Source organism: Montipora capricornis, chromosome 14 (genome assembly GCF_036669925.1).
Source record: "Montipora capricornis isolate CH-2021 chromosome 14, ASM3666992v2, whole genome shotgun sequence".
Classification (NCBI taxonomy): domain Eukaryota; kingdom Metazoa; phylum Cnidaria; class Anthozoa; order Scleractinia; family Acroporidae; genus Montipora; species Montipora capricornis.
This window is the reverse complement of record NC_090896.1, coordinates 32,997,557-33,020,706: the sequence shown is the minus strand read 5'-3', so window position 1 is coordinate 33,020,706 and position 23,150 is coordinate 32,997,557. Positions and strand designations below refer to the sequence as shown.

Genomic DNA, 23,150 nt, shown 5'->3' with positions numbered 1-23,150 from the left:
AAGTATTAAGGGATAGCTTTTGGACGAAAATAGCAGAGTGGCGCAAAGACCACGAAGTTAGGAGTTCTATCATTTGAATACGGCTTAAATGGGAATGAAAGAGTGTTACAGTAACATTTCAATCACTTACACTTTTTGTTTGCAACTTCTGGTCAAATATCTTTACAAGCTCGCCAAACGAGGGACGTTGTGAGGGATCTTGCTTCCAACAAGACACCATCATTTGATAGCTAAAAAGAAGAAATGTCAAGTTATTATTAGACTTTGAGGGACCTTTTGTTCCACAATCAAAAAAGTAATTGGCATATTTACGTGTCATCTGAGCACCCTTCTGGTTGTTTCAGCCTTTGTCCGGAGTTTAAAAAGTCCAAAATCTCGAGGCCTTTCAAAGCCGAATAAGGCATTTTTCCTCAAAGAAAGAAAAAAACAACAAAATAGAAACAGCAACAACAATAAGTACTCCAAAACCACTGGTGACACAGGGTTGGGTTATTTGCACTTCTTATCGAACAATATCTTGTTGGGTGGGGTGGGAAAGGGTGGCGGTAGAAGACATTTGAGAAATAGACTACTTCGACGATACGGCAGCCATTTTGAATTATATTGCTGCAATAGCTATAATCATATATTATGCGATGTTTATAACTGGAAGGGATAGATACTCGAAATAAGGTGAAACGCTTCGTGACCCATCCATATACAAAGGTAACATTTGGGGACGTTATGTCGCAATACCTGAAAACCTCAGTGTTAACGCGCTTTGGCAGATAAACAACACTCTGTTAGGCAAAGAATGATGCTGGGTAAGGTATTGATCTCTAGTGATTTGGGTTAAGCGCTGACTCGAAATGGTTAGCTTTCATAAATTGTTCTTGCGACACCATAAACTTTAGTCAGATCGTTTGGTACTTTATGTACCGACAAAACTAAGTCTCTCACCTTATTTTGGAGTATCCATTCCAGTCATAACCATTATTGAGTTTTCAGGGGAAAAATACAATTAATTTGCCCCTTGAGCATCCCATAATATCTTTTTAAAGAATAGAAATCGAAATGGCTGCCAAATCGTCGAAGTAAATAATTTTTTAGTTTCTAATGAAACTGTGGTGCTGCGTCGGTGGTAGAGTGAAACTGGAAAATTTGGTTTTATCAAACGTGTTGATAAATGGCGAATTACCACCGCGAACGGTTTGGAAAGCTGACGTTTCGAGCGTTAGCCCCTCATCAGAGCGGATAGAGGAATTGTGAGTGTTGTTGGTTTTTATGCGGGTGTGGAAGAGCTTTGCCATTGGTGGATAATACATAGTAACAACAAATTTGTTAATAAATTAATGGAATGAGAGGCGTTCATTGATTCCGTGAGGATAGAGTGTACCTAGTTGAAAGATGACTTTTTGGTCCATATTCTTACGGCGCTCTGTGTTCCCGTGGTGTAAAGATAGGCCGCAAATTGTCATGTTGTGGTGGGAGTGATTAGGTGTTCTCGTAGGTGTTCGCGAAAGCGGTCCTCTAATCTTCTCCCTGTTTCGCCTATGTACTATGTAGGTCTTCTTACATAGTGTGCAGGTTATGCAATAGATGACATTTGTGGAGATATATGTAAAGTGGCCATTGATTTAACGGATCGATTCGGTCCTGAGATCGTAACTATGTTAGAAATAAAAGGACAAGTTTTGCTTCGTGTGCGTGTACATTTAAAAGTTCCCGGTTGGTTGTCACACTCGAATGCGCTCCTATCTAGAAAGTTACCTATGTTTTTGTAGCGTTTGAATGAAATGACTGCAAGGTTTTGTGAATGGTAGGCAAGGGTGAAGGGAATTCTGTTGGTTTCTTCGTTCTGTGACGTTTGTAGTGCGGTTTCTCGATCGATTTCTTGGGCACGATGTTTGCCTTTGGTGACAGCGGAGTCAGGGTAGCTACGTTTTTTGAAAAACTGGCACATTTCCTCGCACTTCTGGGTAAAGTCGGTTTCGGTTTGAATCAGGTTTCCGAGCTCGGTCTTTTGACAGGTCGTTGGTTGAAAAAAATATTTGAGTGCTTGACGGCCTTCATTGTTGGGGATTACGGTGTATAAATATTTTATGTCCATAGTGAAAATGATTTTGTTTTCGCCTTTATCGTACAGCAAACAGCATAGGTCTGGCTGAAATTTGCGTTTCACCAGAAATCAAAGAACCTTGTTTGGTTTTAGCTCATTTCTTTCCTGATATCTACAAATATCAAGAGACTTCTCAAAAACGACACAAGATAGAATATGATAATATACATGCTTTTATATATAACAAGCAAATGTCTTGGCCTTCCCTTGCCTATTTTGGGGGAATTTCGCGTGTAATTTCCCCTCTAGTTCCAAAAACATCCCGGAAACGCTGAGAATATTATCTGAGACTATACATATAACTCCAATCGACGCGTTACATCCAAAAGCAACGTTAAGTGTGAAAAATACTCGTTTTAGAGTCGTGAAAAACCAGCAAAGCAAAAGATTTCTATGTACTCTAAACGTGACCAAATAGGGTCATAGCAAATTCCCGGATAACTCACGTCTCTAAGTACTGTTGCATTACAAACTGCAGAGGCCGGCCTTCTTTTAAATTTATGTCCTTTTTTAAAAATGGAAGAAGTCTCACCCAGGGATCGTAGCGTTAGGAAATTAACCCCGCGAAACTGACTGGAATATAAGTGCTCGTGCGAGTTTTGCACCTGACGAGGCAAAACACCAGACGCGCAACAGACCACAATACAATACAATACAATACAATACAATACAATACAATACAATACAATACAATACAGAGCCAATGAAACACAATCACAACAGAACAGAACTTTCAACAACAACTGTTAAGAATCCCAACTGGCCGGAGGCAAACCAGTTGGCTGTTTACTAGTGCAACTGAGAAGTTGAACCAGGGACAACCAGGAACAAATTCAACCAGTTGTCGGAACATGTTTAGAATCCACCTGAAGAGTTGGATCAATTACCCGACACTGCACCCTTGGGATTTTACCCAGTGCTGGCTACGTCGGTAGAGAAATCAACTTTTCAAAGTACTTAATGTTCCTAAAAGTTTCTGCCTGGAAATGAAAAAAAATAATTACCTCCAGATGCAATCTCCCACAACACCACACCAAACGCCCACCTAACAGAAACGAAAATTATACCGCACGTCAACAACTATTGGTCAAAGTCAAAGCGCCGCTTGAGTATTTTTTTTCAACGTAGAATCTAAAAAGGAGGTTAACCCACCTGAATCCTGGCTTAACATATATTATGTAAAGTCTTCTTAACATTTTAGCCGTTGAAATGGAGAAGTGATCCTCGCGTTTATCTTGACAATTTGTTAAGCAATTGTCTCTTACTGACACCTGAAAAGTTCAGGTTGGCTTCAACGGCATTCGAAATCATATCCTCTGCGATGGCGGTGCAACGCTCTACCAAGTGGGCTATGACGCTCCGGTCACCCAGTCGGGAGCAGGTCATTTTGTTGAGCGAAGGACTCGTGAATGAAACAAATTTATTATTTTGGGGTATGAGGGATATTACCCTGTCAGGGCTCGCCTTTTGCCACCCCAACAAAAAACTCGATGGCTACACAAACTAATACGGCAGATACAGATATGAACAGTGATATGAATGAGTGGATGCAAATTTTTCTTTGACACCGCTATGAAACTCACACGTCAGTCTTGAAATTGTAAGTAAAATCCTCTATAGATTCCAACGCCATCCAGCGGACTGGCAGCATACCCTATGGAAGTTAAAAGACAGGCGGCTTGTCGATTAAATACACATCGACGAGCTGGTGATGCGAAAGCAATCGAGGCATTCAAATTTAAATTTAATTCAAGTTTTCATTCTCATACCCCAGACATATGCTCGTATGCACCACTCTCGTAAATATCACGTGACATGCCAAAATCAGATACCATGGCAACATTATTCTTGTCAAGGAGGACATTTCGTGCAGCGAGGTCCCGATGAACACACTGCGAATCAACAAGGGCAAAGAAAAGTCAATAGAAGACATTTGATACGTATAAATAGATGGTTTTACCTGAGGTCACAGCAGGCCAAATTTTTGTTGGGAATTTGACTCTATTATAATACAAAAGTTGCTATTTTTGTGTACCAATATGGTCATCTCATCACGTGATTGGAAACAATCTATATGTTCATAAGACACATTATACGAAGTGTAACCACCTTCGACCGTTTGTAAGTAAAAGTCGACTGAACTTTCGACGTCATCATAATTGATAGACACTCACCACTTTGCTTGAAAGGTGCAACATTCCATTGGCCACGTCTCGTGCGATCTTGACTTTATCGGTTTCGGTAAAAGTCGCTTTTTTATTTCCAACATTGACGTATGGATTTGCACGATTTTCCTTCAGACGATCCAACAAGCAACCGTTCTCCGCTAGGCGCACAACTACCAGTATCGGCTCTATTTAGAATAAAAACACCAAAGTCAATAATTAGCAACTTTTAAGACAAACGAAAGACTAAGCAATTAGTCTGAGATTGTCAATGATATGTTTAACGTTAACATTCATCACTTAAGATACATTCAAAGTGAGAAGACAAAAATTTGCGCGCAGCGTGCTAAAAGGACGCCAGTAATTCACAGTTAGGATGCAACTCTTTACAACTTTTAATTTCATTGAATACCTTTAGGACGCTGCTCTATTATGCTTAACGTCATGGACCATTGTTTCTTTTGTATTCTTCTTTGTGTCCATTGTTTTATGAACCAATCCCGAAAGTCCCTGCGAGAGCTAAAGAGTGGCTGTGTTTTCACGAGCGGTTTTTCAGGTCGCTCAGCGAGTGACAACCGAAAATTCTGTGAAAGCAGTTCCTTTATCAACTTGCTTGAAGTTAAGTAACCCAGAAAGTTAATAGAATTCTCATTCTTTCGGCCAATGAGGAGTCGCTTACTTTTATTGAAATGGGAAATACACTAGGAGTGCTATTTTTATTATTTTTATGACTGTATTGGCACATGCTCTCTCCTCATTTAATCTTACCCATGAGAACACGTATCATTTTAAAGTCGCTTAAGGAAGTCTGCAAACAAACAACGTTGTGCGATTCGGAATGAGTCCTATTTAGCACTTCCCTGTTGTTCATTACTGTATTTATTGTAGAAAAGTGGCCCCTATAATTGAGGAAACTTATCATAAACTTAAAAATCACGTGGCACAAAGTTAGCCAGTCAGAATTAAGAGCGAAACCGATAGTCCATTTCCGAATTGAAAGTTTGAGAGCGAGTGTCGGTGCGAAACCATTGTTTTTTTCAAGCAAATCAAACTCATTTTTGTTTAAAGCTTGCGCATCAAGACTCGCTCTGAAACAGAGGAAAATTGCAGTTCCGAAATGCGCTAAGTTATAAATTTCTCGCATCCACTTACACGCGCTTATCGCCGACTTCATGAATTTGCCTTGCGTTTGATCGACAGGTTTAAAGGGAACCTTCCCTCCAACAAAAAAGTAACTTAAACCCATAGAGAATATAGTTTACAATCAGTTTTCAAAGATAGCACTTGTATTTCAAATTAATGAGTTTTAGAATCGCTGATTTTTGTTTTCAAATTTCCAGGGAGTCGCCATCTTAAATATCTGAGACTAAACAAAAGCTCTTATGTCAGAGGAAGTAACTGTAACACGTGACAGATCGAGATATTCAAGATGGTGGCGCCCGTGAATAAGCGATTCTAAAATTATTCTTTTCCTGTTACGAACACTTTTTTGAGAAAGTTACAAACAATGATTCCGAAGTTTAAAGATTATCTTAAGAAGAACTGGAGGTTTCCTTTAATTGTCCTTTTCTTACCCAATTGTCAGTCTTATTAATAAAAGCATTGATTTTGCGCCACTAAACCGAATCAAAATTGAAAGATTTGTGTAAGTGTTTGCCTGCCTATCTTTTAGTTTGTGCAATAAACTAAAGATCGCTCTACGAACAAATTCTTACCTCCTGCCGTACATGCCCCCAAAAGACTGACAATATTAGGATGTTCACCAACTGTCACCATAATGTTCAGTTCGTTTATGAGGTCTCGCCTTTCTAGCTCTGTGGCACCCTCTGTCATTCAAATGAAAGGAGGTTGTTAGCGCAAAACCAGAACATGGCACTCCATAAAGATTGGTGTGACTTCATATCGATTATCCATATTTGTATTGTTCTTTTTCCTTGGAATCCGTGGTTTTTATTCAGTACAAAGTCCGTATTCTTGGTTCAACTTGTGTTGTAAAGCTACTCTCGGTCCGCTCATGCAATGTATGTTTTTAGTAGCCGTCTGCTGTCGGCGTGTTTTGTAATTTGGAAAAAACAAATTTAAGGTAGTTGCGATACTTATTTCTAAGTTTTCTATATGTAAGCCTCCAGATGATCACCCATCAGATTGATTGGTGATAGTCATCATTAATTTCCACGTTAAAAATTACTCATGGGCTGCAGGGGCGGATCCAGGAGAAGGGAGGGGGGGGGGGGGTGCACCACCAAGGGATGGTGACGCTTTTTATTTTACTTCCGGAATACCAGTTTCATTAGAGTCGGGGTGGAATGGGAGGAATCGGCCCTTGGGCTCCTGCTCTTTTGGCCAATTTTTAAGCTTTAGCCCAAGTTAATAAAATTTGTATGGAGATAACGACAGGTGATATGAGCTCCAAAGGGAGCAAGCTCTACCTTTAAGCTTCTTTACTGCACAAGCCATGACTCCCTTTTCATTCTTCAGCTCTCCTTTATAAACTTCTCCAAAAGCCCCCTGTCCTAACTTCACTTCGAGTTGAATATGCAATCTTGGAAACTCGCACCAACCGCCTTTCAAAGGCAACTCTATCTAAAAAGTAAAAAAGTATGTGGGTGTTTTACAGCAAATAATTAATGTACTTGGATATGTATTCCTAAAACTAGTAATTGCAAAAATTGTTTCGTTATTTCTAGCATCCGCGCCCTGATTGTATAGCGATTATTATGCAGCAGTACAGCTAGTACACGATCGACTGAATCAAAGCAAATTAGCGATCGGCAAAATTACCGGCTTTAACGAAGTAGCTATAATCACTGACTATATAACGGCTATACCCTCGCCAACAAAATCGGCCATATATCGCCTCCAATCGGCTACATAATCGGCTATCTGATAGACCATATAATCGATATATAACCGGCTCCACAATCGACTTCACAATCACTACAAAATCGCGTACGTAATCGCGGACACTACATAATCCGCTACATGAGTAATAATTCATCATTTCTGTGGTTTCACCAAATTTCAGGATACTCTCATGTTATGTTTTTTTTAATTTTTTATCGGAATCCATCAATTATTAAAAACAGAAAAATGATAACTAAGTGAAACTTCAATCACATCTGGACTCACATTTTTCTGAATTCCAGATGGTGATTATATATTCTTGGAATTGAAGACCTGTTAATTTCTTTCATAGTTAAGATATGGAGATGGTTTCGAAATTTGACAAGTTTCTTTGTTCTACGTTTTTGTTCGCTTTTTCGGGCCTGACCATGCACAAACCACACCCTTTTTCTAAAGCAAAGCCCATTAAAATGCCCCTGTGATAAAAAAAAGAAATCACTTCCTATTTTTCTTTAGATTTTGAAAGTTTGTTTCCTTAACACCTGACTTGAAAAAAATTGAGCTTTGGTTTTTTATCCAAAGGCCGTTTACTTTGAGTGTAACTCTTGGAGGTAAGAATTTGTTCTTCATGGTCCGCCATTACTCACGTTCAAACCCCGACCGATTGGACCTCAGAGGGTTGGATCCAGGGAAAAGTGACGTCAAAGGCTCACTTGCTTAAAATCTCAACGTGTGAATGCAGCTTATTATAAATGCAAAACGCAAGTTTAAAAGTCTGAATTCTGCGGCGTACACACGCACTGCTTTCTTAAACTAGTGAGCCTTTGACGTCATTTTCTCCTCGAACCAGCTCTCTCAAGAACTGAAGTTAGAAATGGAGTCCTTTTGAAATCAAGGCTTAAAACTCTGGTCCCTTAGTATTTAAATAACACAGTTTTGAAATCCAAAGAAAGAAAATAATTGATTTTTTTGGTCACAGGGGCATTTTAAAAGTTGCGATTAAATTATTCAAAACTCAGTTGTGAACTGAGTACAAAATATTCCACATGGTCACGGTGAAGTTAACATGAAGTGCGATGTCACTGTTCACGCTTTTGTAGTCTCCAGAGTTTCAGAACCAGTCCATCTTTTGCGTTTCACTAAATTTCAAGATGCTCTCATTTTAGGTGGTTTTTTTTTCGGGAAGAAGGATTGTTTATGCTGCGAGACATACATCAAATATTAAAAACGGAATGATTATTTGATTACTAGCTGAAACTCCAATCCCATCTCCAATTCCAGTTGTTCATTATATAGTCACAAAATATAATATTATTCGGACTATAATATTCATTATTATAATTAATTAAAATTAATAATGATAATTAGAATTATTAGAATTACATTAGTTGTTATAAATAATTGATATTTCAAGTCGGAGACCTCTTAATTCCTTACTAACCTCAATCTGAGACTTGTCTTTAACATTACATTTACAAGGTGGTCCAAACTTAATGCAGACAATCGTGATGAAGAGAATAGCTAAGCCAAATGGCAACACGATAGTCACCATCAATTTCAGAAGGAATTTGTCTGTAGAGAGAAAAAAAATACAGCGGTTAGTTGTTCGATCTGTGAGGTGAGTGTTAGAATTGAATTATGCATACATTAACATAATTTATTATAAATGGTGGGAACAAGTAACGTGTACAGAGGCTTTGTAGAGATGAACATTGCTTTACTTGAGATAAGGTTTTTCATGTTCGAAGGCTTCAATTCTTGAAGTTCAGAGTGTAGACATTCGTGAACTGGAGCAGCCTGAGTGTATCGTTATGCAACGAGAAACTGTGAAGAGATTGCTTATTTGTCGCGACTGAAAATAACCACATAAACAGGAACTATCTAGGAGCTAATGTAAGAATAGGAATTTAAAGATAGAAAACTGAAATAAAAGGATTCACTGAATTTGTAAATCTACATACTGACATCGTTGTTCCGAAATTAATCAGTTGAACCAGCGGTATTTTTTGCTAGAGTATGCTCAGTCTTCTTTTCAACTGTGCCGGAAGACAACAGAAAACACATGGACAAACGTTCCAGGTACTGTAGACACAGTAAAATATCCATTTATTAATCATCTTATCCCAGTTGATCTAAGAGCGGATAACGCTATCCAACGAATAAATCACAATCTTCTGCATGAATAACCCAATTGGTTTTGCTAATATTTATCCCCTCAAAAGCGTTGTCCATCTTTTAAACAACTAAGGCGTGTAGTTAAGCATTGCTTAAACTTGAAAATTCCAACAACACATTTCCAAGTGTAATTTACCGTACAAAAGCTTTCAAAAAGGTAGTTTGTTCAATTTGATTTTACATTCAGCCACAGTATGATACGGCTTCGTCTGTCAAATTGGTTTGTTTTCCATTGTAAACTTTCAAAGTATAACTTTTGAGCAATTTCTTGAGAGACCGCCATATTAAACGCATGCATGAAAGGCTACTAAGATTCGGATTTCGTGCTTCTTTTGGCCATGAAATTCATGCAAATGTCGGATCCGAAATCTTTTCGTAGGTTTTCCGAAAGGATCACGAAAGGAGTGTGCATGTGCGGAACTCACGTGCAATTTCGTGTGCATATTGCACGCGAAAAAGTACCCAGAGAACATGCAACCATTTTTGTCGCTCATACAATAGATCGTATCGCCGTGGTCGTAGTTGCCGAGTTGAGCTCTTTATTAAGGCGTTAAGGTCTTCGATTAAAAGGCCATTGAAAGAATAGCATTTAATGAGAGTTTTCATTTTTCGTTTTCATTCCTTTCTCCTTCTCCTCACGGCAACTCTGAGACGTGAAATGGCTGAATCCCACGTTGTACAGAATACGAAAGCACAAAAATACAAATCTTAACTTTCTTTTTTGGCGTCAACACCCCCTCTGTGGCTGTGTTTTCACGAGCGGTTTTTCAAGTTGCTTAGCGAGTGACAACCGGAAATCGCGTGAAAACAGTTGCTTTTCCAACTTGCTTAAAGTTAAGAGAGTAGGCAAATTTCAATAGAATTCTCATTTAATTTAAGCCATCAAATAAAGCAGCTGCAGCATAAGCGAGTTGGCAATGACTTTCGGCCAATGAGGAGTCGCTTGCGGATATTCATATTGGAAATGCAACAGGCGTTGCTATTATTTCTATTATTATTTCTATTATTGTATTGGCACGTGCTCTCCTCATTTAATGTTTAATACCCGTGAAAACACGTATCATTTTAAAGTCGCTTAACGAAGACTGCAAACAAGCCATTTTCAGGAATGTTAAGCTAGACAAGGGATGTCGAGAAAACACGGCCTGTATTTCCTGAAGAGTTCGGCTACTTTGTAAAGGTTACTCTATCTCAGCTCAAAAGTTTCTTTCTCCTTGGGCATGTATGACATGTGTTTTCCTTTTGGTTAGTTTTGTAATTTAAGTTAAAAGCCTTCTTTTCTCATACACATTATTTTTGTTTTCTGCTGATCCCAGGCCATTTAAGCCCCTGGCTTTGACTTTACCAATGTATATTTTCTAATGTATGATGTGCAATACTAATAAAATAAGTAATAAGTAATTATCAAACTGGAATAACGACCAAATTAATTCTTTGAAAAACGTGAATTTCGCGATGAAGTTTATTATTTCCCTTCGAATCATATTGTAATTAGATTCCAAGGAATCTGATTGAGCAATGGACCCACTTGAGATTTAATGTTTTATCTTGATTATTAGCCTGTTTGTCAAGCCACTTAGACAAGGAAAGTCGTGGCGCACGGAGTTGATTTTGGGGCCACCGCGGAAAATAGACCGTTTTGCGATACGGCGGTCATCTTGGGTCCTTTTGTTTCGAAGGATACGTTGTGGGATGTTAAGGGGTCAAATGTCTTCATGTCCTGGGATAAAATTTGGGTTTGCTTTAATAATTTTGAAACCAGTTTGTTGATTGAAACTTTTGCTATACAGGATGTAGAGAAAAAAAGTCAAATTCATCTCGGTTGGGAAAAGATTTGAAACAGTTTGTCCCCTGGTCATCCCGTAATACATCCATCAAAGCAGTAGACTCCAAGATAACCGTTAAAAAAGGTCTATTGCCATAAATAGGTGGCAAAGCATACAGTCTAAGTATATACCTAACCACGTCGCCTCGTAACCGTGCTCTAACCAAAATAGGGACCTTAAGCAAGGATGAAAAAAACCAGAAGCAGCAGCAAGATGCAAGTCGACTTACCTGGTAATGTGGTTTGTTTGAACAGAATGGCACTTGATCTTCCATACTTGTTGTTGCTCGACAGTCGCATAGTATACTCTGTGGCGGGTTCGAGATCTTTGACATTTATCCTTGTCTTTTTATAGGGTAAAGTCTCTAGAACTGTGAAGCTAGCGGCCGTTTCTTTCTTTCGCTCAATAGTGAAGTTGTCTATCTGGTAATATACGCCATATTTAGGTTGTTGCCAGGTCAGTACGAAATACCATTTCTGGACATCTGCTGCTCTTACGTTTTCAGGAGGCTGTGGTTTTCCTTTTCAAAGAGAAAAGAAATCGTACCAGAAGCAAATTCAGAACAAATTCTTGTTGCATACAAACAAATTAGGCCATCCTCCGCCCTAACTGAGTTTACAAAAAGTAACTATATTCTCGAGCTATGCGAGCCATACGTGCAACGCACGTTAAATCAGTTTTACTACCTTTGGCTTTAGAATATTAAATCTTAAGTCTAAAATGACATTAGGGTTAGGTATCGATTAAATTCAACTTATCACTCACATAGCTCGCTTGTTAGTACTGGGTTCCTACTCGTATGCGAGAGTCGTAAGCAAAAAGTCGTACCTTCTAAATCTCCCTCCCATCAAATATTGCATGAATTATCTGTTATAGGGTGTGTTCACATGTCGTCACGACGGCCATGTTCGAGGAGTAAAATATTCTTTTTGGAATTGAACTCCATTAATATGAAAATTTTCCTTTTGTTTTAGTATGCAAATATGCTTGGCTGCATGGTCATAGGAACAAAAACACTCTGTTGCCTCTTTACCAGCATTTTATTCGTATATTTGTTTGGATAGGAACACAACTAATTAAATGTTGAAATTTGTACTGTCTCACTAATTTAGTTGATTCCTTGACTAACTTACAAATATAAAAAAAAATTAACCTAGCCTGTTTCAACACCCACCTACGACAAATATGGAAGTGATTCCTAGGACTTTTGCCGGAAGAAGCCCTTCGATCAAGCGACCAACAGCTTCAGATTTTGTCGTTGTATTGGCATTTATGATGACTAAGATTAATAAATCCGCCTGTAAATCATCGCTTCTAAGAAATAAATACAATAAACACTCATTACCTACTTTACTTTCAAATTTGTCCAGGATTACACGATAATCAGGTACGCGTTCTAAATAACAAACATTACGAAGTGTCCCAGCCCTTTTTCACAACTTTACATCACATATTTCACGAAAGTATGGCAATAAACATTACAAAATGTCATTCAACAACCCTACTACAGAAATCAATCAGGAAGCAGCTCATTTCAACCTATAATTCCATTGGATCCCTTTAGGACGCTTTTTTCAGTTGTCTTTTGCGTCATGGTCCATTGTTTCTTTTGTATCGTTCTTTGTTTCCATTGTTTTCTGAAGCAATCCCGAGAGTCGTTCCGAGAGCTCCGTGTCGGTCCTCAGAAACAGACCTTTCAGTGAGGAGGGAATTTATATGACAACTTTAGCCTCCTGTGTTGAGGATCTCCACAAAACTTTACATTTGCTCATTTGACGTTACTGTTTTGCAGTGGAAGGCAAAAGTGAAACGCACGTCTAACCGCAGAAAATCTATTATTTTACGCATTAAATAGACTTGTGTGGTACTTGTTTCCGTTGTCGTCATCCCTGCCATATTCCCTAATATGGTCATCATTATTATTACGAACATCATCGTCAAAAGAGATAGGCGATCCTACAGATAACTCACGTGAGCCAGGAGATCAATACGTGTGATAAGAAAATTAGAGTTTTCTTTGACATCAGTTTCGTTCACGGTGCACTTGCTACTCGTGTGGGCACAAGTGATGTTTTGAAAGTTCTCAGAATTGCCTGAGCCGTAGGCAAGTGCAATTTGAGAACTTTCAAAACATCACGAGTGTCCATAAATCACGAAATACACGAGCAAGTTCATACGATTTTTTATTTATTATATACTAAATACTCTCTTGCTGTGTTTCCATAGCAACTTTCACAATGAACTCTATATCCTATTTATGCAGTCGTCACTGACCAATCAGAAAAGCGATATTCTCTTGCGTCTATAATAGGTGATATTATCCAATGACGTTATTTTTAGTTTGTTTTACCATTTCCCTAAATCTGTTTTCTTAATAGGTCCATTACCTGAAATTCTTCATTCTGAGGCTATATACTTTCAAGTCAGAGGAATTATTAAATTCAGCGTTTATCTAAAAAGGAAAAGAATATTTAACATTATGCAGTAGCCTCATTTGAAGGCCATTAATCTATCTTGCTTTGTTCCATGTGATCATAGGTTTCATGTTTCGTGCAGTTGTTATAGTTCTAAAAACATTTTCAAGCAATTTGTAACGTAATGATTTGTGTAACATCGAAACAAGCTTTACAATTTAAAAAATGTTGTTCATATTTTAAAAATCTTGCCAAGTTAAGTAAAAAGCTAAAAATCATGGTGATAGAAAGGTTTTGTACCAAGTGTCGATTTTTCGCAGTGTTTTTAATACGCTTTGTGATTTTCCCGGTCTGAGCAACGTCTACATCTCTTGGCTTTTCTGTATGATTGGCCCATATTTCAAACATTGTAGAGTACAATGATTGGCCTTTATATTGTGGGGTTTTTTTTTTAAAAATGTGTTATACCATCCTCTCGATGTTGTACTTCAATTTCACAAACGAACTGCTGTTGTTTCTGTTTTGTACATCATCCCTGAATTTCTCGTCCAGCCTAACATGAAGTGTTATATCAACAGTGACAAGACCTGCAAAGGAAAGAAAGAGTTTAATTAAGTGATGATTAAGGTTTGATGCGTAGGGTACCTAGCATTAAAAAGAAACATTTAAAATAACATTTTGTAATGAACATGACGACTTAAATGACGACTCGCAATTTCTTTTGAAATATAAATAGTTTTCAATATAATAACGGTTACTTTTGAAAATGTATGTTGCCACATAGGAAACGTCAAGTTAGATTTCATAAAATGCATGAATGGTAATATTGTTGATACACGAAATCGTATCTAATACATCAGTGGTCTTCAAAGGAGTTGTATAAATTACTAACTACTTACAATAAAGCATACATATTTAAGCAAAAAAATAATAATATGTAGAATAAGAACTAAATAAAAAAAAAAAAATAATAATAATAATAAATATTAAAAGAAAATGGAAGCTTAGTAAACGGATCGTTCTTATACCAGTTTTGCGCTTTCTGTGTATGTTTATTGTATGAAATAACTCATAACAGTTTACGGATCTTTCCCAGATTTTGCGGGAATAAAAGTAGTGTTTGACTTGTAGAAGGAGTATCCTCAATTGTTTTTAAACAGCCACCGATAATTGAAGGTATATCGTGAGTTGGTTTTGGAAACTGACCCGTTGCAACGAGATCGTTAGATCAGTTTCTTGATCGGGTAGTTTGCGCCGAAATTTCTTTGTCCAAACATTAGGATGACCCGAGATGGATTTGTTTACGTTACGAATGGCTAGTTATTGTGATTGGCCGAGGCAATTAATTACTTATTTTGGAAAAGGATTCAAAGAAGACACATCAAGCGAAAATTCTCATTAGAATATAGACTCACCGGATTGAAATGTTTTTATGATGATAGCCGTGCTTCCTGCTCCATGACCGATGGCGTTAAACCCGTTCACTTCCATTTTGTATTTTGTCTGTGGAGTAAGATTCGTCAAAGATATTTCTGTGACAATGCTCGAGACATTCACTTGATCGTACAATGGTGATCCAAGGCGCTGGTATTTAACGCGATAACCAAGCAGAGGTTCCTTGCCAGAAGGCAAAGAGGTAGGAATTGCTTCCCATGACAAGTAAATAGTCGTGGCATTGAGAGCGAAGCCGTCTGGTAATGTTGGAATCTTCCTGGGCACTAATGAATAAAAGTTAAAGATAAAAGTACTTTCTTTGTTCACTTCAGGGTAATAAGCAAATGCTTTGGAGAAATGGATGATGTCTATTTATGCATCTCACGTTAAAGTTACCCAACTGAATTTAAAAAGATCTTGAATTGATTAAAAACACCTTTTCATGAAGATAGGACGTTGAGAGGTCGACACGCAGTTCCTAAAGTCACAAAACTTATTAAAAGAAATAGGGTTAAATTTGATGAATTTGAATACACGATTTGATACAAATGTTTAAGCTGTTGCTCTAGTGTCGACTTAATTTATCTGTTTTAACTTCGGTCCTGTCATCCCATATCTGCAGTTTTTCATGAAATGAGAGATCAATATTCGTACTGATACAAAACCTTCTTCTTACTAACAAAAGCTAGACTGCACAAGTGAATAAATATACTTTTCTTAAAGTCCTTCCCAGGCGAAATGTTTGTGTATTGCGTTTCCCCAATAAATATAGTGTTTAATAAAGCGCGGTAAAAACTTGAGTTTTTGCTTTTAATCATTAAGAAGTGGAATTTGGTTAATTTGGCTCTTTGGTGATCAGAGACAGAGACTTGCACACTGCTACACTTGACAGCATGCCACAATCTATTTTAGGGTCGGCAGTCAAAAGGAACATTAACCCCCGGGCTTACCTCCGAAAAGAATAGAATGCAAAATCGCAGCTTAAAAGGAATTAAGGCTGCACGTTATTTTTATGAAGAGATCAGACGGAAAAAAAATTTGTTTCCTTAGTGTAACACTTCTGCTGTCCTTAGTACTTCACCTTTTTGTCGTCTCAAAGGTTTCTACATCGTTTTGATTACTATCATGACTTTCATTCTACCTCTTGGTGGACATTGCGAGATGTTGCAGTATTCCCAACGCATATTTGGATCAGTTGTGTAGCACCATGGTCCATCCGGGGCACTTCCATCTGGGTTACGACACATGTTATTTGAATCATTCTGACTCTTATCAACATCTTCAGGAATCCTCCAATGACGGTGAGGGCATTGCTCAGTCCACCGCTGACAAGTACGACCAGACCGAGTGACGCTAACATTGCCACGATAGCCAACGCCGATACCATGATAACAATCTAAAGATCAAAGGAGATCTATTAATATTTATTCGATAGTTACTCGGAGATACTCGGGAAAAATCTGAGTGTTCCTTTGTAGGAATCGAACCTAAGTAAGACCTTCCGATCACTAGTTTATGAGCTACCATTGAGCTATTGGAAACTATCGGAAGCGAGGCCGTTAAACTACGTTCAGGTGGCAGTGACTGTCCCTCTATATTGTCGAGACTGTGCACTTCCGTTATATTATGCAGCAAATGGCAAACGTTAAGAGATACTGAGAACCGTGATTATGAATACGTGATGATAGATTCTCGGAAAATATGGCAGGCATACGAGAAAAACATCCAAGTTTTCCAGAACAGGATTCGAGACCATTGCCTTCGATTACAAGTTTCGGCTCTAACACCTAGCCATAGAAAACACGTAGGAGCCAGGGGAGGGGTGGGGGGCGCTAAGCCATTAATTTGTGTGACCGATACGTCTTACATACCTTGCATACGGCGAAAGCTACGGAAATTGAAAGTGACCAATCAGAATTCAGAGAGCGGGAAAAACTGTGTTATCCGACGTCACGCCAATTGTTTACATTCTGATTGATTAGATCGGCGGACATTCGCTCAGCCTTCTCTAGTGACTCTCTTGACCATCGCTTCTATGAACTTTTAGCGAGACAGAAATCACACATTGTTCTGACAAATCAATTTGCCAATCCGCTTTATCCAGTTTATGGATTGGGTTAGCACACACATAATTAACAACCAGGATCGATTTTGAACTTGATTCTGTAGAAGAAGATGTTGCTGAGTGAACATTTTTACAACGAAATCCCTTGGTTTGTAAAGCACTTTGATGTTCGATAACTGAGCCGCTCTAAGGAGTGTTGGGTCAATCACATTTGGGCGTCTGACCTTATGAAGTTCTTTCAGCTCTTGTTTGTGTCCATCATGATCAAATTTCAGGTTAAGCTCTTTGCTGCTTTATGCCAACTTCGATGGCTTGTGATGAGCTTGCCTGCTGCCGAAATTGTTGTTGTATTTGGGCAAGATTGGTCTTATGTTATAGTGAGGGGAACAAGTTTTCGTTTATCTGCTGTGCCAAACAACGAACAATCCTGTTGGGTGTTCCACGTGCTTGGCGAGTCTTGCACGACCATCGTCTATCAGATCTGGAGTGGAGTTTTCTTTCAATGATTACATATTGCGATCGTTCTGCAAACATCCACGTAGCATGCAGCACTTTTTAGTGACTCGAGGATCATGTCTTTTGCTGTTTCAAAGGGAGTTGTGCATTCTTGAGCAGTTTGTTCTTCAGTGCTTGTATTTTTTCGTTTGTTCCTGGTGGCGTAAAGTAACTTTGATGATTTGAAAGGACTTCCTTAATTGAATTAGCGATTATTATTAAGGAACCAACAAGTGAATGGTACACAAAATTAGGAGAAACTGTTGTTGAATAGACAATATTTGTAGACATAATTATGTACCCAGCTTAAGTACTAAGCTCCACAAGTTTCAGTTTTTAGGCCAGGTACCCGAATTCACCCAGGTACTGGTACACAACCATGGTGTTCTTTGGAAATTGAAAAGCTCCTTGAACACCTTGGTTGCTTGAGGATAAACTTGTTCCTTGTAAAGTGTTAGGTTAAAAGGTTTGTTAAAGTTATTTCCCATTTCATAGGGCACTGTGGTTGCCAGATTCACTTCAAACGTATCATGGAAATGTAAATCAATACCAGTGAATAGACACTGAAAAGTCAGTCCCTTGAATTGTTGATAGAGAATTAATTTAAATGCATGCATATTGAAACATCAGTTGAGGAATATTTTTTTTTAACTCCCACTTTGTGAACCTAACATACATTGCTGCAGTTTTTTTATTGCTTGGTCGTTCAATGTCTTGATCAGATCAAATTATTTAATTTTTAGGTATTGTGTCAGACCTCCATAGAGACACTATCTTTATCTAAAAACTTAACTGGTTGCTTTTTGGAGCCATTTTGTGGCATATTTAAATAGGGAGGAAATGTTCCACATTTTATGGCAAATAGTTCTGCATAGTTTTAAGTAATATTGCTGCCAAAGCTAATTGAATATGAGACTAAAATATGCTGTTTCACATTTTGTGAATTTAAAGACTATTAATATTGTTTGCGCTTGTTTTAAAAGGCTTAAGGTTAGCACTCAAAAGTGTTCCTTCAATAATCTTATTCTGTAAAGATTACCTTGGGATAATTGGATTAGGGCCAGTTTTTTCTTCTAGCTTCTTTCCCAGTGCCCTCTGAGAATGGAGTTGATTGGGTTTTGTCCAATGTTGAAAGATGAAACAATGCCTAAACCAGCCGCAAGGAATACTTCATGATGCTTTTTTACAAACATGGGCATTAGGGTGCTCGTAAGCATCTGAGCATTGTTTCGCATGCTAAAGTGTTATTATAAATATATTTTTTTTCTTTAAGAGTCTTCTTTTTGTGTCGGTCATTCAAAAATTGTTGGAATCGCTTGTTTGAGCTGTTGGATGAAAGGGGCAGAACATTTGATGAGGCCCTCCCGGGGGAAGGGGTCCTTGTTCCCTTTAAATATTTGCTTGTGTTTCCTTGTTCCCCCAATTACTTTCAAACTTGTTCCCAGCTTTTTTATCTTTAAAATTTAAATTGGTTTTCTTCCCTTGTTCCCTAAAATATTTTGATATTGTTCCTCTGTTCTTGAGTTCAAATTAACCATGTTCTCTTCTTCCCCAAAACCCCTGGGAGTGCCTCTTTGATGTTGATTCTCTTATTGGTGTAATACTAACTCACTGCAGAATTGCAAGACACAGCAAGTTCTTATTTGGGAGTGTGGGAAAAGTTTTGAATAAATTTTCGCACAGTACAAGAAACACAATTTTGACTGCCCCTCGTTGCTCTTTTCGGACATGAATCAGCTTGTTTGCACCTTTCTGGCGACCTGCGGGAGGGCAAGCTCTAGGAACTCTCTTAGTGAGCCTTCGGCTGAAAAACTCTCCAAGTTTGGCTTTCCGGTGGCAGGGGCCGAGGTTTTTGTGCGACATTCATCAGCGGCTTCCTTGCAGCTTACAAAGAGTGTCCCTTCGGGCAATGGTCAGTAAATGTTTTGTAGCGCTTATACAAATTTCCGTTACTTGAAAATGTATAATTACACGATCCACACGTCAGCTTGACAAATTTTTCTTTCCCGATACTCCATTTAACATTCACGTGAGCGCTATTAATAGAGGGCCGGCCAGAAAACCATTTAAAACATTTTGTGCCAATTTTTTTGTCAACAAACCTGTGTTATCGGCGAGCAGAATTCGAACTTAACCTGTTTTGCTTTGGTTGTTATTTGTGCTTTTTCTAACTATTTTAAGACGAAGTCAGGCTGGTATTTTCGAATTAAGTGTAAGAAGATGGCAAAACCGTATTGATAATGTATTCAGTTGTGTTAACTTCGCGAATAAAGACTTTAGTTGTCCTTTCGACGGGGTAGATCGACAACAATGTCATTTACGCACAACCCAAATGCGCTGTTTCCGGTGAAAGGGCAAATGATTGACAGGATAGCACAGTTTTGACTGCCGCGCGCACTGCGGGCGCGGGTTCCGTATGCAAGGTACCGTTAGAAACGAAATTGTCGAAAGGTGTCCTCATTCTTCTTTTATCAAACAATATACATGCATCATTCTGTGCCTCAATGACATTATCCTCTTAAATCAGTATTTTACATATGATCAATGCCATTCTTAACTTAGGGTCTCTCAGCCCTCTCAGTAACTACCCTGCTGTCAATTTAGAAGGTTTCTTAATGCACTTGTCCTTTATTTTCAATACAGTTGTATTAGTGACCTTGTGTGCTGGTCCAGTAGTGGCAAAAACAAGGTTCAGGTATTGTCCATTTTACAGTTTCTCTGTCTAGACTGGAAGAGGCTTGTTCCAGTCTAGACATCGAAACTGTAAAAAGGACAATACCTGAACCTAGGTATGATTTAATTCAGAACACATGTACAGTTGCTAAAAGGAGTGGATAACGCTATCGAACACGTTAGTCGCTATCTAGTGGATAGATGGCCCTTCATGGGATGTATATATAGTTTACGTCATAGAAAGTGCGGCGTACTGGGTTTTATTCACGAGTTGTTTGTGTCAAACACCCGAACGAGCGAGGAACGAGCGAGTGAGGGTTTTTGACACAAACAACGAGTGAATAAAACCCCGTACAAAGCACTTTCTATGTCGTGAACTGTTTTTTACTCCTAAGACGAGAATTTTCATTAAAATAGTTTTCTGAACGCAAATTAGAAACGAAAACTCACTAACAATAGAACCAAGTGCAAATTTAATTTAATTCAATAACAAAGTACGATTTGCACGAGATGCACGAGTGATTGGCATGGAAACGCCTTTACGCTATCGTTGATTGGTTATACTTCCACATGTGAAATAGCTGTACGCCATTCTGATTGGCTGTATAAGCCTTTTTCACATGTGAAAATAAAGCGTATAGATTTGTACAAATGAACTTTATGGAATAAAATTCTCATGTTATGTGTAATAAATGAATTTAAGGGACTGTACACATGTGTGCGATTTCAGTTTTCTGAGAAACCATGAAGGCATCCAGCAATTTTTACGCGAGAATATCAGACTTTAGTGTTGAGACAACTTGGAATGAAAGTTGGACGTCCGTCGTGCAAGCTTTCACTTTCTACACCGTCGTCATTGGCTGAAGGTGCAAGACTGACGTTAGACAAGAAACCACTGTGGGCTTTCGACGACATAAAAATATTTTGTAACGTTTCCTACATACCTGTACTTCTGGTATCGTCATCTGCGAATGAAAAAATATGAATATTTAATCTTGTGTTTTAGGAAAGCGTAACAATGAAGACTGATGATATTAGGCATAAACCGTGACGAAAGACTCGAAACACTTTCTGCCCGGGGGGGGGGGGGGGGGGGGGAGGGGGGAGAATCCCATATAAAAAGGGGAGGGATGCTCGCTGTCTCGCTTTGGGGTGTAAATTTCGGATTTTGGTCTCCCTTCGGGTGTTCTCTGGTAAAAACGCAATCATATGTAGCCGTGAAGGTCTCCTTTAGGGTTGACCGCGAAGAAATATAAAAGTGTATATTTACACTTTTATATTTTTTCACGTAGGTGAAAGTATTAGGTGATAATTTCTTTGCCATCATTAAAAGTCACTGTATTTTTTCTTTCTCTGTGTTTTAATATGGTCTCTTTTAGAGGTAAAAAAAAAAAGCGGGCCGAGGCCCAAATTGGTCTCCTTTAGGAGTTTAATTTAAAATTTCCGACGAGCATCCATCCACTTTTTATATGGGAGTCCCTCCCCCCCCTCCCCCCGGGGGACTTTCCGCTTTTTCTTCATTCTCAATACCTGTCTGCCTGACTTTTCATTGAAATCGTGAGGCAAATTTACGCACCGATAACTATGGAAAGCCATAACTTTCTTATACATTCTTATGTAATCTTTATTCTTTTCATTTAAGTTTTGTCTTGAGGTGTGGTTTTGTCATTATGTGGTGAGGTTTTGTCATTATGTGACGAGGTTTGACGGTTACGTGTTATGTTTCCATCATGATGTGTTGAGGTCTTCCTTTGACGTGCTGTGTTTACATTTTATGTGGTTAGGTTCTTTTATGACAGTTGCGCAACATAGCATGATGGAAACACAACACGTACAATCAAACCTGGTCACATTATGATTGAAACACAACAAGTAGAACAAGTAACCATCAAACCACGTCACATAATTGCAACACCTCACCACCAAATGACAATACCACACCACGTAGTAATCTATGACAAAACTCCAAAATATCAAGATCAGAAAAAACGTCAAGACCAAAAGAATAAAGATTACGTAAGAAAGTTATGGCTCCTCTCATAGAACCCAATTTTTGTAATACATATGACTTATTCCAGTTTGTTAATTTACTTCCAAAGCGTAGAATAGAAATGTTTAATCCGTTTGCATAGCTCCTGCCACAATGTTGGGGCCACATAAGCAGGTTACATGTCATGGTTTCCATGGAGATAGTTTAGAATTAACACGTCCTCAAAGGTCCTCATAATGCAGTGCGTGGCAACTGCCAACATTGTTTAGAGTTACTGGATACCTTTGAACACCACTGTCAACACCATCCTACAAAGTTGGGCAAACTTTACTGAAACCTGCTGCTGGCACTGCTAACAGCATCCAACAACTGCCCTTCAGTATCGGAACAATATTGTTTGCAGTTGTTGGATCCGTTTCCAGACCACAGACAACCTCTTCCATGCTCTGCCAAATCAAGCATTCTAGGACAGTCATTGTCAGCCGGCAGTCGTTGAGTTCGTCCGCATAGAGCCTTCATAGTGCAGTGCCTTGTCAACCGTGTCGCTCTTTCTAATACAGGTTGTACTTCGCTTCTTTTTTTCTTTTTTTGCTGTGATAATGAAATAACGTACCTGGTAATGAACTGGATTGGTAGCATTCCGGTCCGTTCCCTCCACTGGCAACGGGGTAGGTAGAGCAATTTATCATTCCAAGATCAAAATGTGGCGCTGTTTTTAATAAGTTCCCGACAGATTCGAGTTCTTTTTTGCACAGAACGTCCATCAAATAGGTGCAGGTCCTTTGACAAATCCTTCGCTTTCGAGGCTTTTCTAGAGTCGTATCGCATGGTGGAAAATGATAACGACAGTACAAATCTATCAATGGTGGACCGCATTTTTCCCCAATGTGGAGCAACCCATAGAAACTCTCAAGTGACTTTACTTGGTTTTCGCCATATTCTATTGTCCCTTGATCACCAAATACATACAA

The 23,150-nt window shown here is 38.6% G+C and overlaps 1 protein-coding gene across 2 annotated transcripts in view; it reads right to left on the bottom strand.

The window, feature by feature from the left end:
* Window positions 1-23,150, bottom strand: part of LOC138032207 (uncharacterized) — a 34,985-nt gene that overhangs the window by 2,058 nt on the left and 9,777 nt on the right. The window contains exons 4-20 of one of the 2 annotated variants that reach the window (XM_068879827.1): window positions 22,793-23,150; window positions 21,134-21,154; window positions 16,098-16,352; window positions 14,938-15,240; window positions 13,991-14,109; window positions 13,496-13,560; window positions 12,283-12,422; window positions 11,338-11,628; window positions 8,549-8,679; window positions 6,693-6,846; window positions 5,979-6,089; window positions 4,273-4,451; window positions 3,868-3,990; window positions 3,682-3,752; window positions 3,103-3,143; window positions 313-409; window positions 131-230 (exon numbers count right to left, since the gene is read on the bottom strand). The exon at window positions 22,793-23,150 is cut by the window's right edge and continues 103 nt beyond it. In XM_068879827.1, coding sequence (XP_068735928.1) covers window positions 131-230; window positions 313-409; window positions 3,103-3,143; window positions 3,682-3,752; window positions 3,868-3,990; window positions 4,273-4,451; window positions 5,979-6,089; window positions 6,693-6,846; window positions 8,549-8,679; window positions 11,338-11,628; window positions 12,283-12,422; window positions 13,496-13,560; window positions 13,991-14,109; window positions 14,938-15,240; window positions 16,098-16,352; window positions 21,134-21,154; window positions 22,793-23,150 — 2,559 coding nt within the window. Of the gene's footprint in view, window positions 1-118; window positions 231-312; window positions 410-3,102; window positions 3,144-3,681; window positions 3,753-3,867; window positions 3,991-4,272; window positions 4,452-5,978; window positions 6,090-6,692; window positions 6,847-8,548; window positions 8,680-11,337; window positions 11,629-12,282; window positions 12,423-13,495; window positions 13,561-13,990; window positions 14,110-14,937; window positions 15,241-16,097; window positions 16,353-21,133; window positions 21,155-22,792 lie in introns of those variants that run through there. The other variant, XM_068879826.1, reaches the window with a different exon arrangement.